The sequence below is a fragment of the Protopterus annectens genome, chromosome 2.part1 (genome assembly GCF_019279795.1).
Source record: "Protopterus annectens isolate FY-2018-M chromosome 2.part1, PAN1.0, whole genome shotgun sequence".
In the NCBI taxonomy this organism is placed as follows: Eukaryota; Metazoa; Chordata; order Ceratodontiformes; family Protopteridae; genus Protopterus; species Protopterus annectens.
Genome location: NC_056729.1, coordinates 397,639,870 through 397,653,488, shown reverse-complemented (window position 1 = coordinate 397,653,488; position 13,619 = coordinate 397,639,870). Strand labels below are relative to the sequence as shown.

The window sequence follows — 13,619 nt, the reverse complement described above, 5'->3', positions numbered from 1 at the left end:
GGCAACCTTGAGTACATAGCACCTCTCTGACCTTCTGTATACTATCTTCATTTTTATATATTAATCTGCTTTATTAGTTTAGTGCGTAATTTAGACACCATAGATGCTACAGATGGCCATTAAAGCAGGACATTTTTTTATTCTGTCTTCACTGAGGCTGTTTGTCTAGTTGTATAAGAAGAAAGAAAACTGTGTCCGTGTGTTTAATACCTTACATCTAATCTTATAAAGACTACTTAAAGACGTAAAAAGTCTATAGCATGGTTCACTGTGGGATTTTTATGGTGCCTTTCTTTATGTGAACAGTGACATAACAGAATACCAAACAGTATTCCAGCTGTCTTTAACTTCTTATCAATTATAGTTATACTATTTATTTAGTAAAGCAGTTTCTTTTGTGCGGTCTTATATATATTTTAAAACTGGACATATACTAGTAATAAAACTGATGGCTTCTGGTTTCTTTTTATATTATATCATGACTTTTGCAGGATTTTGACTTGCTTGCCTATACCACATCATTACTTCATCTTACCACAGTGCGACAACAGAACTAAGAATAAGTTTAATGTGCCTAGTAATTTCTCTGAGACTTTGCAAGCACCAAAACATCAGCACACATTTTATATTTTTTTTCAGTGAATTCTGGGCATAATAAAAGACAAAAATGGCCAAAACTCAGGTGCAGAACTTTGCTGATGAAAAAATGCAGTTATGTAGTAATTAGCAGTTAAAGCAACAACTTTAAAGCTTAACAAGTAAGTTTTGCTAGCAGCCACCAAGTTAAGGAACATGAATATAATGTTCCAAATCTATTTAAAGAAAAGACTGACAGTGAAAATAATACATATAATTTATGTAGGATAACTAAGAAAAAAGTGCTCTTGTATTGAATTCTACTTCACATATCGCATTTTCATTTGCACCTCCTGTAATCTCACACATTCTGACAGCATGAAGAAACTAAATTTACAGACAGCTAATCAGATTCCATCAGAAGTACAGCTTTCTTTTTTTGCCAAGAGTTTTAGGTTTTTATGTTTCTTGGCCATTTAGCTTCCGACCAGAAAACATGTAGCCTCACTTCACTTTTCAGCAGTCACCTTTGATCTCTGATTGCCACCAAACGAGTTCTTTGAAGAAGGGGTGTTGATTGGTCAGACAGGTTCTACATTAGGTATAGTCTCTCCCAATGGTTGCTGAGTATTAGTTTCTGTTAGAGACACAGGCACTACAGTAAAGTCTTTGTTTTCAGGGTTTTGAATACTAAAAGTGTTTTTGTCTTCTGCTTTTTTGACAGTATCTGGGCAATTCTGCACAAAAATTACCCGATTGTACGCTTTCAACCTTCGCCATAATTGTACGTAGACTTTGCATTGCACATACATGAAGACCAGACCTCCAGTAAATCCAATTGCCACCACAACAAGTTTTGTCCAGAATGGCCATTCAAGAACTCCTGTTGATTAAATAAAATTAAAGTTAATGTTTGATTAAATTATATTTTTATAAGCACAACTAAAAATATAGAGATGTCTCTGACATTTTGAAAACCAGATAGCGCAATGAAAACTTGTAAATGGAAGATAATTGCTAAATAACCCTGAGGACTAAAAGATTAAAACACCATAGAGTAAACACAATTTTGGGGAGAACATGAAGTAAAGGTTATAAAGGCAAATCAGCCATAATGTGTTTAGAACATTTAGCTAGCATTATTTGAAACATAGTGATTGGATTTCTTTGATATTTCTGTATAAACCCACATTGTTTTGTCCACAAAAGTGAATGTACCACAATACCTCATATTCTTGACTCTGCTTTTATGTTTATTATTAATCATAATCATGTTGATGTAGAAAGTGATTTGAAACATGTTACAATTATTATAGTAATGCCGTCAGGATGTATAAGCATAACACTGAAGATTACAGCTGCAATTCTTAATGTGGGTTTTCTTTGTGCAATGTCCAAAAAAGTGTTAATGGCAAACAAATGTAAGTTTCATCACACTGTAAAACTGCCACTCATGACAAGCTAGGCTAGGGTGATGGATGCATGGTGGGATTTTTTTCTTATATTATTATTTTTTTAAGGACTGATCCATATAGGCTTTTTCCACACCCATCCTAGGAGCACTTGATTAAGTGACTTGCTCAGAGTTAGCAGGGAACTGGAAGCTTAGGGAATTGAACTCTAGGCCATAGGAAGCAGCTCATTAGCAGTTCATAGCCTTATTTCTCTCTTAAGTTGTACACTGTCTTATGCGTATATACATTCAGATAACACTTTTATAATTTATTATAACTCATTATCATAGGTTTATTTTTATACATAGCAGTGCAGTACATAGGATGAAAAGCAGCAGATCATTGTGGTTTTATGCTTTGCTTTTTTTATTTATCCTTTTTGACTGGGTTAGTGGGTGGCAGAGTGACTCAGCATATAGCACTGTTGCCTCCTAGCAAAAGGTTGGCTGGTTTGATTCTTGGCTGGGGAGCCTTCTCTGTGAAATCTTCATGCTCTCCCTGTGCTTGTGTGAGTTTGCTGTGGGTGCTCCTGTTTCCTCCCACATTCCAAAGACATGCAGTAGGTTGACTGGACATTCTAAATTTGCCATAGTTGTGTGTATGGTGTGGAAGAACTACCGTGGCAGGGCTAGCCACCAAATATATGCTTTGGCTCTGATTGTCATGGTTGACACCATGTGCAAAAATGGATGAATGGACTGGCTTAGTCCCATTAGGCTAGGTCAGGGGAGACAGCAGGTGGGATCTCTATAACTAGAGGAAATGTTGACAGGGCTTTCAGCAATTTGGCAACTTCTCCTACTTTTTTGATAAGTAGCATGGGATCTTTTATAGCCACCTGAACCATCAGCAGTTAAGGCCTTGATTTGACATCACATCTAAAGGAAAACAGACTCAGGATTGCAACTCTCTACCTTATACTGTAGTATCAACAATCCATCTCCCTGGTGGGAGAATAGAACCCACAGCCTTCTGCACCAAAGTCAAATGTGCTAACTGTTGTGCAACTTGGTTCTTTTGAGTGTTACTTGTACATACTTTCTTTTTACAGTAAAATGTTGTACCTCATGTATGCATAAGAAACTTCAGTCATAAAAAGTTAACAGCTTTTGCAGTTATAACTAATGCATACTAATACTGCATGTGACTTAATTTTGAATTGCAATCATTTTGTGCTTCATCACAAAAATGTGTGCTTGTAGAATAGTAAGAAATAATGTGTTCATATTAGTTTTAACAGTTACACGTTTTACAGACGTATTTATGCAGTTAATCATTTAATAATATGGTGAAATTCCAGATTTTTTTTATCATTTTCTGGTATGACTCAGGCTGTCAGGGTAAAGATAAAGGCAAATGCAGTTTTGAATAGAAGGTTAATTGTCAGATCTTTGAGAGGAAGGAGAAAACTGCAATACCCATAAGATACTAAGTTAGATAGAAGGAGAACAAAAAAATTGCAAAGATAATAGGCAGAGATTCAGGATAAACCACAGAGCATGGAATGGGAGACAGAAGCACTATCCACTGGGGGTATTTTTGAAGGGTGAATGATGAACGTGGAATCAGGAAGTGGGAGTACGACCCTGGAAAACAAACAGTGAACATAAACTCAGGAGTTTGGTGGCATGAACCTGAATATCAAGAACCAAACCTTAATCTGCGAGTCAAGCTGTAACCCAGGACAACAAACACAGAACAGGAATTCTGGGTGAGGAGGAGGCACATCACCGACAGCAAGTACCAAACATGAATTCATGAATGAAGGTCCTATAGAAAGTATGTTGCAAATCTGATGCAGAAATATTGGTTTAGTGAAGTTAATATTTGCAGATTAAATTCAGACTTACTACTAGGTCTTCTACAGAAGCTGCTCACTGCCACTTGCTCAAAAAAACAAGTGCTTGAACTCCCACTATCTCAATCTCTAAGACCTGACACTATTCACTGTACAGCACTACCAGAGCCTTAACTCTGACCATAAAATTCCAACCCAATTCCTCACTACCTTGCCCTGAAACTCCACTTCCCCTCCCTAACCCCGAAGTCCTGAATGCCTGTTAACCTAAAACTCCATCCCCCAAATCTAAATTTTCAGATCACTCCCTAAGCCTAAAACTCCCTACCTTCTCCCCAGCCCTAAAATCCCCCTCCCTCTCCCTAATCCTAGCCCCCCTTTCCACTCCCTCCCCACAGCTGCTTTCCCAAACTAATATTCAAGTTTGATTATGAACAACAACCTACATGAGCTACAAGACGCTTCAAGTCCCTGGCTTCAAGACAGATTTTTTTGAGCACTTGGGACTAGAGTGCAAACCCCTTACAAATTTAGAGTTTAGTAAAATGTAGGGGTCGAATATTCAAATTACTTATCTTATATTACCTTATGGGCCTGTGTCATCAGCTATGAAGCATCGATGTACATTTTCATCTTAGAAGGTGATTCTGCAGCCACTGTTTGAAATGACATTTGCTGCACAAAATTTCTTTTTGCCCTAGACATATGTGAAAGTAGTAGGACAGATCCCTTAGATCACATTTTTTTATTTATCCCATCTCAACCTGCTGCTGACTTTCAGCTATATTTCCACAGTTCCCATCTGCTCCCCCTGAGCACCACAATAGCGTTCCCCTTGATTTTGAAGACAGCCATGAAATGGGTACAACGTTGAATTTCAGACCTTGTAGACAGACATGGAATGGGTACAGCAATGAATTCTGGACGTTGTAGACAGCCATGGAATGGGTACAACATTATATTTTGGACCTTGTAAACAGCCATGGAATGAGTACAGCACTGAATTTTGGACCTTGTAGACAGCCATGGAATGGATACAACATTGCATTTTGGACGTTGTAGACAGCCATGGAATGGGTACAACATTGAATTTCAGACCCTTTAGACAGCCATGGAATGGATACAGTGTTGAATTTCAGACCTTGTAGACAGCCATGGAATGGGCAAAATGTTGAATTTTGAACCTTGTAGACAGCCATGGAATGGGTACAGTGCTGAATTTCGGAACTTGTAGATAGCCATGGAATGAGTACAATCTTGAATTTCAGTAAGATTCTGTAGAAATGTTCAGCAAATTAAATACATACTCATAACACTGTCAGTAATATTTTGGGGCAGAGTTTCAGAATATTTATCTTAAGAGTTGGTGTCATGAAGTTGCAAGCCTGTTGTAGGAATGTCTGCAACCTTGTCTGTAACCATTTGAAGTGTAAGGAGCCACTTCAATAAGTCCTGAAATATGGAGATGGACTGGCTGAAAAAAAACAGACATGCATATACCAAGTCTGAGATGGCTATTTCTTGGAATATTCCCTTTTCTCTGAGTTATGATAATCTTGGAGTTTGCATATATAAGTTTCGTCAGGGGTCAAGTTTAAAGTAGAAAAACAATGTTCGATATTCACTCTTCTCCTGCATTTTTGGTCTTTTTTTCAGTGTGTTGGTACTCAGCATTATAAATGACAACATTTTAAGATGGAGCTAATCTTGTCACTGCCCATGTGGCTGAAGGCATCTTGCTGAAGGAACTGACTGCTTGCACAGCAGATGTCACTTTTTTAAGGTATGTAATCATCAACTGTATCACATGATGGGTGGCAGTGCAGCGATATCAAAGTGGGACATGCAAATGGCTGAGGTAGAGAATGAACAGCACCAAATATTTGCAACACAGAATACAGCCAGTATAACTGAAAAGAAGAGAGGTACACAGTATACAGACTCACACAGATAAGCATGGGTAGATTGAAATGGCTCCTAAGGGTACACATCATGGTGTGGAGAGGTACAATTATACCAGACAATTAAATAGGAAGCATTCTATTATGATTATTTAAGAATAAAATGGAAACTGCAACAGAGGGTAATTAATAAAAGAATATGTGGAACAGATGGGGCATAGGCAATCTGGCTCCAGGTCAGGATGCTGTAGAAGTTATGCCATGCTTGCAGTGTGACAGATAGTGGAGAAAAAGCTGGAGATGAAGAAAGAGTCCACAATGGATATTTCAAGAGAGGGAGAAAGCATATGAGAAGGCCAAAGAAGGATGAGTTTGGCAGATTTGCAATGGTCTGAAATCTGAGAAACATTGCCAGAATTAATACAAACTATGTGCAAGAACCCAGTGAAGTAGACTTATAGAGGGGTTTCCAGTGGGAGTGGGTGTACATCAGGGTTCATATCTGAGCACAGCCCATTTCATGCTGGTGATGGAATACATTAATAAACAGGCCAGCCGGTAGAAATCAACCAAGCTGCCTATACAGATGTTGTGGCATTGCAAGCAGATTGAATAGGAACTTCAACAAATGATATGGGACTAGAATGCAAAACTAAAGACACATGGGATGAATGTGAGTACAGGCAAGACACAATCATGGCAGCAAATGGGGAAATCAGAAGATGAAAATTAAAACAGAAGGGCAAATAGTGGTTAGCAGTTTCAAATATCTGAGAGGTGTGGTTGAGGAGAAGGGAAATATGAATGAAGAGGTCAAAGTTATTATCAGAGGTGCTGCAGCCAACTGTGTGTGATGGAACAATATCAAATAAGTGAAAAAGTAATGTATACAAACCAGTGGTGCAACCACTTTGTCTATAGCACAGGGATGTGGGCAGTGAAGGCAGAGCAGTGGACAAAGGTTAAGGGGATGGAGATGAAATGTCTGAGATGAGTGGTACAACAGATGAAGAAAAATATATTAGCAAGGGTGATAAATGTGCAGGTAGTACAAGAGTGAAAACTACTCCATAGTTGAGTAATAGTTCTGCTGTGGTGTTTAGTCTTCATTCCAACTTGCTTAGCAGGATGTCATGGCAGAGCTATACAGCACAATACAAAAGTGCGCGGCTGCCCTACTCATGTGACATATACTTCCTCATATCCCAGAACATAAGTTTACATTTCGGTTTATTGAGAAATTTCCAGGAAGCAATGTTCCCGATCTCTATTTATTACATCAAATACAGTGTTGAAGTACATTATTAACGTTTAAGTCTGGGTACATTGCCAAAGAAAAAAAATTCTGTTTTCATCTTATTCAAATAGACTATAAATTTGAAGGAATAATATTCAGTATTATACAACGATCCCCCATTCATATTCAAAAACGTGCATGCTGGTTGGTCAGTGTGCACATTGTAAATCAGAGTTATAATAATTGAAAAAGGTCTGGTCGCCTGGACTTTTTCCATTACTATAACTCTTTTTTTACAGCAACGGTGAACGCAAGATCTCCGCTGCTTCACACCGTCTCGCTATGTTAAATGAGTTTAACATAGCGAGACAGCTTTAAAAAAAGCAACAGAGATTCTCCGTTGCTTTTTTTAAAGCTGTCTCGCTATGTTAAACTCCTTTAACATAGCGAGACAGTTTGTAAAAAGCAACGGAGATCTTGCTTTCTCCATTGCTTTTGACTACAGCTCTAATGTACTGTGTAGGCATATGCATGCGCAGTATATCAGAACTGCCACAGAATACCAGACAGCTGCGGAAGGGCAGCAAGGAGGCATTATACAGTGCCATTATTTAATAAAAGTAATTATTTTTTTTCTTAAATAATGTCATTGTATAATAGCAATAACCCACTTTTGGGTGTGGGTAATGCTGGATTTACCCACGGTTGGCTTTGTTTGGCCACTCGGGCTTCGCCCTCGTGACCAAACCACACAAACCGTGGGTAAATCCAGCATTACCCACACCAAGGCATGGGTTATTGCTATATTAAACTATGATAAATCATGTGTCATTTTGTGAAACTTATTCAGATATTTACTTTGCTAATAAGGTTGAAATAAAGGGGTCTCTATCACGTTGTTGAACTTTTAAAAGTTTGAACATCATATGGTCGACATCATATGCTCGAACTTTGCAAGTTTAAAAATGTAATATAAATGAAAAAATACTTACCTGAAGGTTGTCAGCAGGGGGGCAAGCTCCCCTGTGCCCCCCACACCCCTGCTACGTAAATATACCAATTCCAAGATCGCACTACATTGTAGGAAAGGAAAAGCTTCTCTTACGGAGGGCTCCATTGAAATGTTCAAAGTTTTACAAGTTCGAACATATGGTTTCGACCATATGACATTCGAACTTGTAAAAGTTTGACAATGTGAATGGGACCCGAAATAAAGGCTATGCTGGAAATGTTTTAAAGGATTTTGCAAGGCACACAGTACATTTCTGCATTGATGATTTGCATAATTAACTGCTGTCAAGTAATGCTGGTTTGAGACAGAAGTATCTTAGATTTAAACCAGAGTTCATTGTTTTGATAGGTTGAGATGATCAGGAAGACCAGCAGCAACCTGAAATCAGCAGTTAAACAGGGGAACTGTAAAGCAAATACCATTAGATCTAGTATACCTAAAACATGTAATTGTTCATCTGTAGGCTAATAGAGGTGTAGCCAAACTTGGGGACCCTATGACAAAAATAACCAGAGATTAGACAGAGATATTTTGGATATTTTACAAAACTTATGTTAAGCAAAAAATTGGGGATAACAACAAAAGGCACAAGTGAAAATATTTTTGAAGGTTTAATTATGCCAAGGAAAAAGGAAGACAAGGGTCAACAATTATTAGATAAGACAGAAGGTGATGAAATAAAACCTGGTGTTTATTATATATCTCTTGTGAAATTTCAAAGTTAGGAAGGAATAAATCAAGATCTGGAAGGTTTTGTCTAATGATAATTTAAAGGGGGATGAAGTACTGTCACCTTGGAATAAAGCAGTGGTGACTATATGACCTAAGAAAGGAAAATTCCAGATCTGGCTTCATATAGACCAATTTCAATTTTTAAACTATGGTTATAAGGTACATATATTTATATTAGCTGTTATAATGGTAAAGGTGTTACCACAGTTGATATTACTCAGTCTGGTTTTGTAGAGGAAAGGTAAACATTTCACAACAAAAAAAAAATACTATCCCAAACAAATAGGCAATGAAGGCAAACCAGATCAATAAAACTCCACCAAGACTTGTAAAAACAAAGATCAAAAGCAAGATAACTTCAATTTTAACAGGGCTTTACTTAGATCTATCCACCTAGTAGGCACAGAGTTCAGTCCTATACCTAAAACATGTAATTGTTCATCAGAAAAAGTCATTTTAGACAAATTATAAATTTTACCAGTGCAATTTGTTAACTGTCCGATTGTGAGCTCATCTTTCCCCTGTTCCTGAAAGGCATCCTCTGAAGTGTTTTGTGCTTTTTCTCCTTCCGGTAATAAGGATCCTTTGGATGAGCTCCTAAAGGGACTCCTTCAACAGAAGGAAGAAACTGTTGCAGAAAAAGGTGAAGTCCCAAGACTAGAAAAGCTCTCTTATTAGCCTCAACAAAACGTTGAGATCCTTCATCAAAACCTCTAAAACCAGCTATGAAGGCAGAATTGAGGCAGACACTAAAACACCCACAAAGCCTTCTATAGTTATATCAAAAACCTCCACCGCAATACCCAGGTTTGCTCGGAGTTACTGCACAATGGTACCTCCTATACTGAACCAACAGATATTGCAGTACAGGTTAAAGCTGCATTGTCCAAGGCCAAGAATACAGCTTCCATGGGACCCGACAATTTCCCTGGATGTGTTCTACATGAACTACAAAGTGAACTGGCACCACATCTGTGTGTCCTGTTCAATCACAGCCTCACCTCAGGCTTTGTCCCTACCAAATGGCTCACTGCTACAGTAATCCCTCTTCATAAAGGGGGAGCAATTACAGACCCTGGGAATTATCACCCCATTAGCCTGACAAGTCTGATATGTAAGGCTATGGAGTGTATCATCATGAACCTAATTAAGGAGGATATAGGGAATCGCCAAACTCTAGATCCCACGCAGTTTGGTTTTTGTGGAAGGTAGATCATGCCTACTCAACCTGGTTGACTTCTTTGAGTCAGTCACCAGAGCTGTGGATGAGGGCAAGGCAGTTCATACAGCCAACCTCGATCTGGCCAAGGCCTTTGATACCATTCCCCACTAAGGAATTATTGATAAACTCACCAAACTAGGCATCAACCCCTATATCACTAGGTGGGTTGCAAATTGGCTCACAGATAGAACCCACAGTGTGAGAGTAGTGGACTCCAAGTCAGACTGCTGACCAGTGATGAGTGGAGTCCCACATGGATCAGTCCTGGGTCCTCTCCTGTTTGGCATCTACTTCAAAGAAGTCAGGCCAACACGGAGGGAATTTGGCTGACTACGTTTGCAGATGACTGCAAGCTGGGAGCCATTATTAACTTCCCAAGTAATGTAGATATCCTACAGAAAGGCCTCACTGAGACCAATGACTGGAGTCGAAACCATGGCCTTAAGCTTAATGCCAAAAAATGTGCCATCATCCCCTTTGGGAAAAACACAGTTCCCACTAATTACCACATCAATGGGAGCCCATTGAACACTGAAGGTGTTATAAGAGATCTAGGGACACAGGTTGACCGCAACCTCTCCTTCAACCACCACATTGCCACTGTGGTCAGAAAGTCCTTCAATGTGGCACATCTCATTACCAAGGGTTTTGCATCCAGGAAGAAAGAGGTCATCATCTCTCTCTACTCTTCCCTCATTAGGCCAGTCATAGAGTATAATGCCCCATTTGGCATGTACCTCGCTAGACACATGCAACAGCTAGAAAGGCCACAAATGTACCTCACAAAGAGGATCCTAGGCCTTAAACACATGTCCTACATGGACAGACTCAAAACAGTCCAGCTGTTCCCTGTCTCATATCATCTACTAAGAGGCGATCTCTGCTTGACTTACAAAGCCACGTCTGACTCAGCTCTGTTAGAAATGCTACATCTAAAGAAATCCAAATCCCTCTGCACCACACATTCCAGAGACCTCAACCTCATTATAACAATCAACAGAACATGCTGGAGGGACAGGTTCATAACCCAGAGACTGCCAATGCTATGCAATAGACTTCCCATACATGTCAAACAGAGCATCTCACTGGCCCTTTTCAAGAGAAATCTTGATGAGTGGATGGGAAATGGAAAGTTCACCCCAGGATCACTGCAGTGGCTTTGCTCAACAGAGGCACTGGGAACTAAGGTCAGGTGGCACAATGCCAAGGTAATCCTATGGGCTAGGCTTGTAAGGTTTCCAGGGCCATTAGTCTAGTACACACCTATGAACCTATGAATAAAGGCGTAGCTCATCGAAATCCTTTTCACCTCGTAGCAATGTTGACCCATCATTTGAACTTGTAGCTAAATCATTTTGCACTCCACTACTCTTACCTCTGGTTATTTTCTCAGTTCCATTTTTTGCAGGAGCACATTGATTGGATTGCATGCTTTCATGACTACTTAAGGTGGAACACTCACCAGAGATCTCAGTTCATTTAAGTTTGCCTTTAGTAGCAAAATGAGAATAATCTGACAAATTCTTATAAGCATCAACATCCCTGGAAAGCTTTTCTTTTACCTTTTTGTTTACTAGCACCTTTTCAAAAGTCTCCACCTGCTGTAACATATTATTATAATCATTTCTAAGACTGGGCAACTTGACTAGCAGTTCTTGTAATGATCGATCAACCTTAACAACTTCCTCTCGGACTTCGCTTATTCTTTTTTTCATTACGAACTATCAAAAGATGTCTAAACTGAAATCCGGACTGGTTAAAAAAATGACTAAGTGTGTTGAAAAATTTGTCAGAGCTAGAAACTCCATTAGCACATTTAAAAAATGTCAGACCTTTAGGAACTACTTCCATTTCAACACACTTCTCAGAATCCTTGGTCTCGATAACTAACGCTCTGTATTTCTTTAATAACCTTTCCAAATTAGTGAGCAGTAATTGTAATTCAAAACAGACTGAACGTCTTTAAAAATAATGTTGTTACTCACAACATCAGTGTTATTGTAGCAGTCCTTTTCTATCACAGTTCTATCACCATTCTTATGCAAACGTGTCAAACATGACTTAGTACTCAAACTAGTCTTATAAAGTTTTAACAAACCTTCCAGGGGCCTTTGCATATCACTCGTGTTACGAATGAGATTAGTATTAAGTCATTGTCCGTATTAGTTGAGGTAGGTAGGTATTTCACAACACTGAAACAGGTGATCCAGAGAAAAGTGAATGTAGGAGAACACTGCTATTGTTGGTGGGCATTGGTGCAGGCATTTGAAAGAGTCAACAGTGGTGTTACATGTAGGGCAATGGTAGCATTTGCATTTCCTGATGGAACAATATGGTTAAAAAGGAGGATATATGGAGGGTTGGATTACAAAATTTAATGTGGAAGGGTACTTATATAACAAGCTGCATTTGAACAAAGGAAACAATTGGGGGTGTTCTCTTTCCCCACTGGTATTCACTTTATATTTAGAAGCACTGGCAAAGAAAGCAGTGGATTTACCAGTTGAAGGATATAAACTGGCATGATAATCAGGTTAGGTTCATTTTCAAATTACATTTCATGTTGTACTTGGTAAATCCAGAAAGTAGAATCTCTGTATTCTGGAACATTTTATGATAGTTTAAAGTCTTTTCAAATACAAAATATATAAAGTTAGACAAAGGCTATAATGGTAAACTATGTACCTGCACCCAAACTAGTGCAGCAATGTACATACTTATATGGCCATGGTAAAATGATGTATTTATGTGTATGGATTAAAAAGGACTCCATTATAGCAGCTAAGGATATGTGGGAAGAAAGTAAACAAAATATAATACAAAAATGTTGAAACTGGAAGCTCTTCATTATAGATATGGGTAGTAAGATACAACCGGTGATTAAAGAGTTGATGGTTTATTTTGGAAGAGGAAGGGGATAAGACTCAAGTGGGATTAGTGGATTTTCACCACAGAACAAGAAGGTTCTGATTTACTTGACTTGTAGGGGTGTTTAGTTTTATACAGTTAGGGCTCTTGTACACACTGCAAGTAGGAGGTCATAAATCAAAAAGGAAAAGGACGTTATTATGATGAGGAAGTGGTGGGGGTCTGAGAGGACCTGCAGCTACAACCCTAGTCTCTCTAGTCTCCACAACTGAATGATAATGAGTGTGGTTTGGAATTTACCTTCACAGTGAATAAATCATGCATCCAGTTTTTGGATGTGGAATTGTATATAGGGGAAAATACACTGGTGCACTTTAGGCCCTATAGAAAAGTCCACTTGAGTAACCCACACTCGACCCTCAAACTGGTCTGTGACATCAATAGGACTTGCTGGCAGGACAGATTTATGTCCCATAGACTCCCTGATCTGTGCAACAGACTCCCTCTCCACATCAAGCAGAGTACCTCATTATCCCTTTTTAAGTGCAACCTGGATAACTGGATGGGAAACAAAAATATACCTCTGGGATTCCACCTGTGTCCCTGCTGGAGAGGGGCTCTGAGTGCTGACTTGTGCAAACATGGGCTAAACTCTTGGTTGGCTTATAGGGGCCTCAGGCCTAATAGCCCAGTAACTTCCTATGATCATATGAGTAGCTGTTAATAATGTTTTGCTTGCCGATAGCATGCATCCTACACACTTAATGGAATATTTGCCCTTTGGAGAATTTAAACGAATTTATGGCAATACCTCAGATA

At 38.9% G+C, this 13,619-nt stretch overlaps 1 protein-coding gene across 1 annotated transcript in view; it reads right to left on the bottom strand.

Annotated features, from left to right (window-relative positions):
• Positions 1-835: 835 nt before the first annotated feature.
• MARCHF1 (membrane associated ring-CH-type finger 1) overlaps positions 836-13,619 on the bottom strand; it is a 1,304,024-nt gene continuing 1,291,240 nt past the window's right edge. Inside the window, exon 6 of the mRNA XM_044062214.1 lies at positions 836-1,459. Coding sequence (XP_043918149.1) covers positions 1,158-1,459 — 302 coding nt within the window. The 3' untranslated portion in view covers positions 836-1,157. The remainder of the gene's footprint in view (positions 1,460-13,619) is intronic.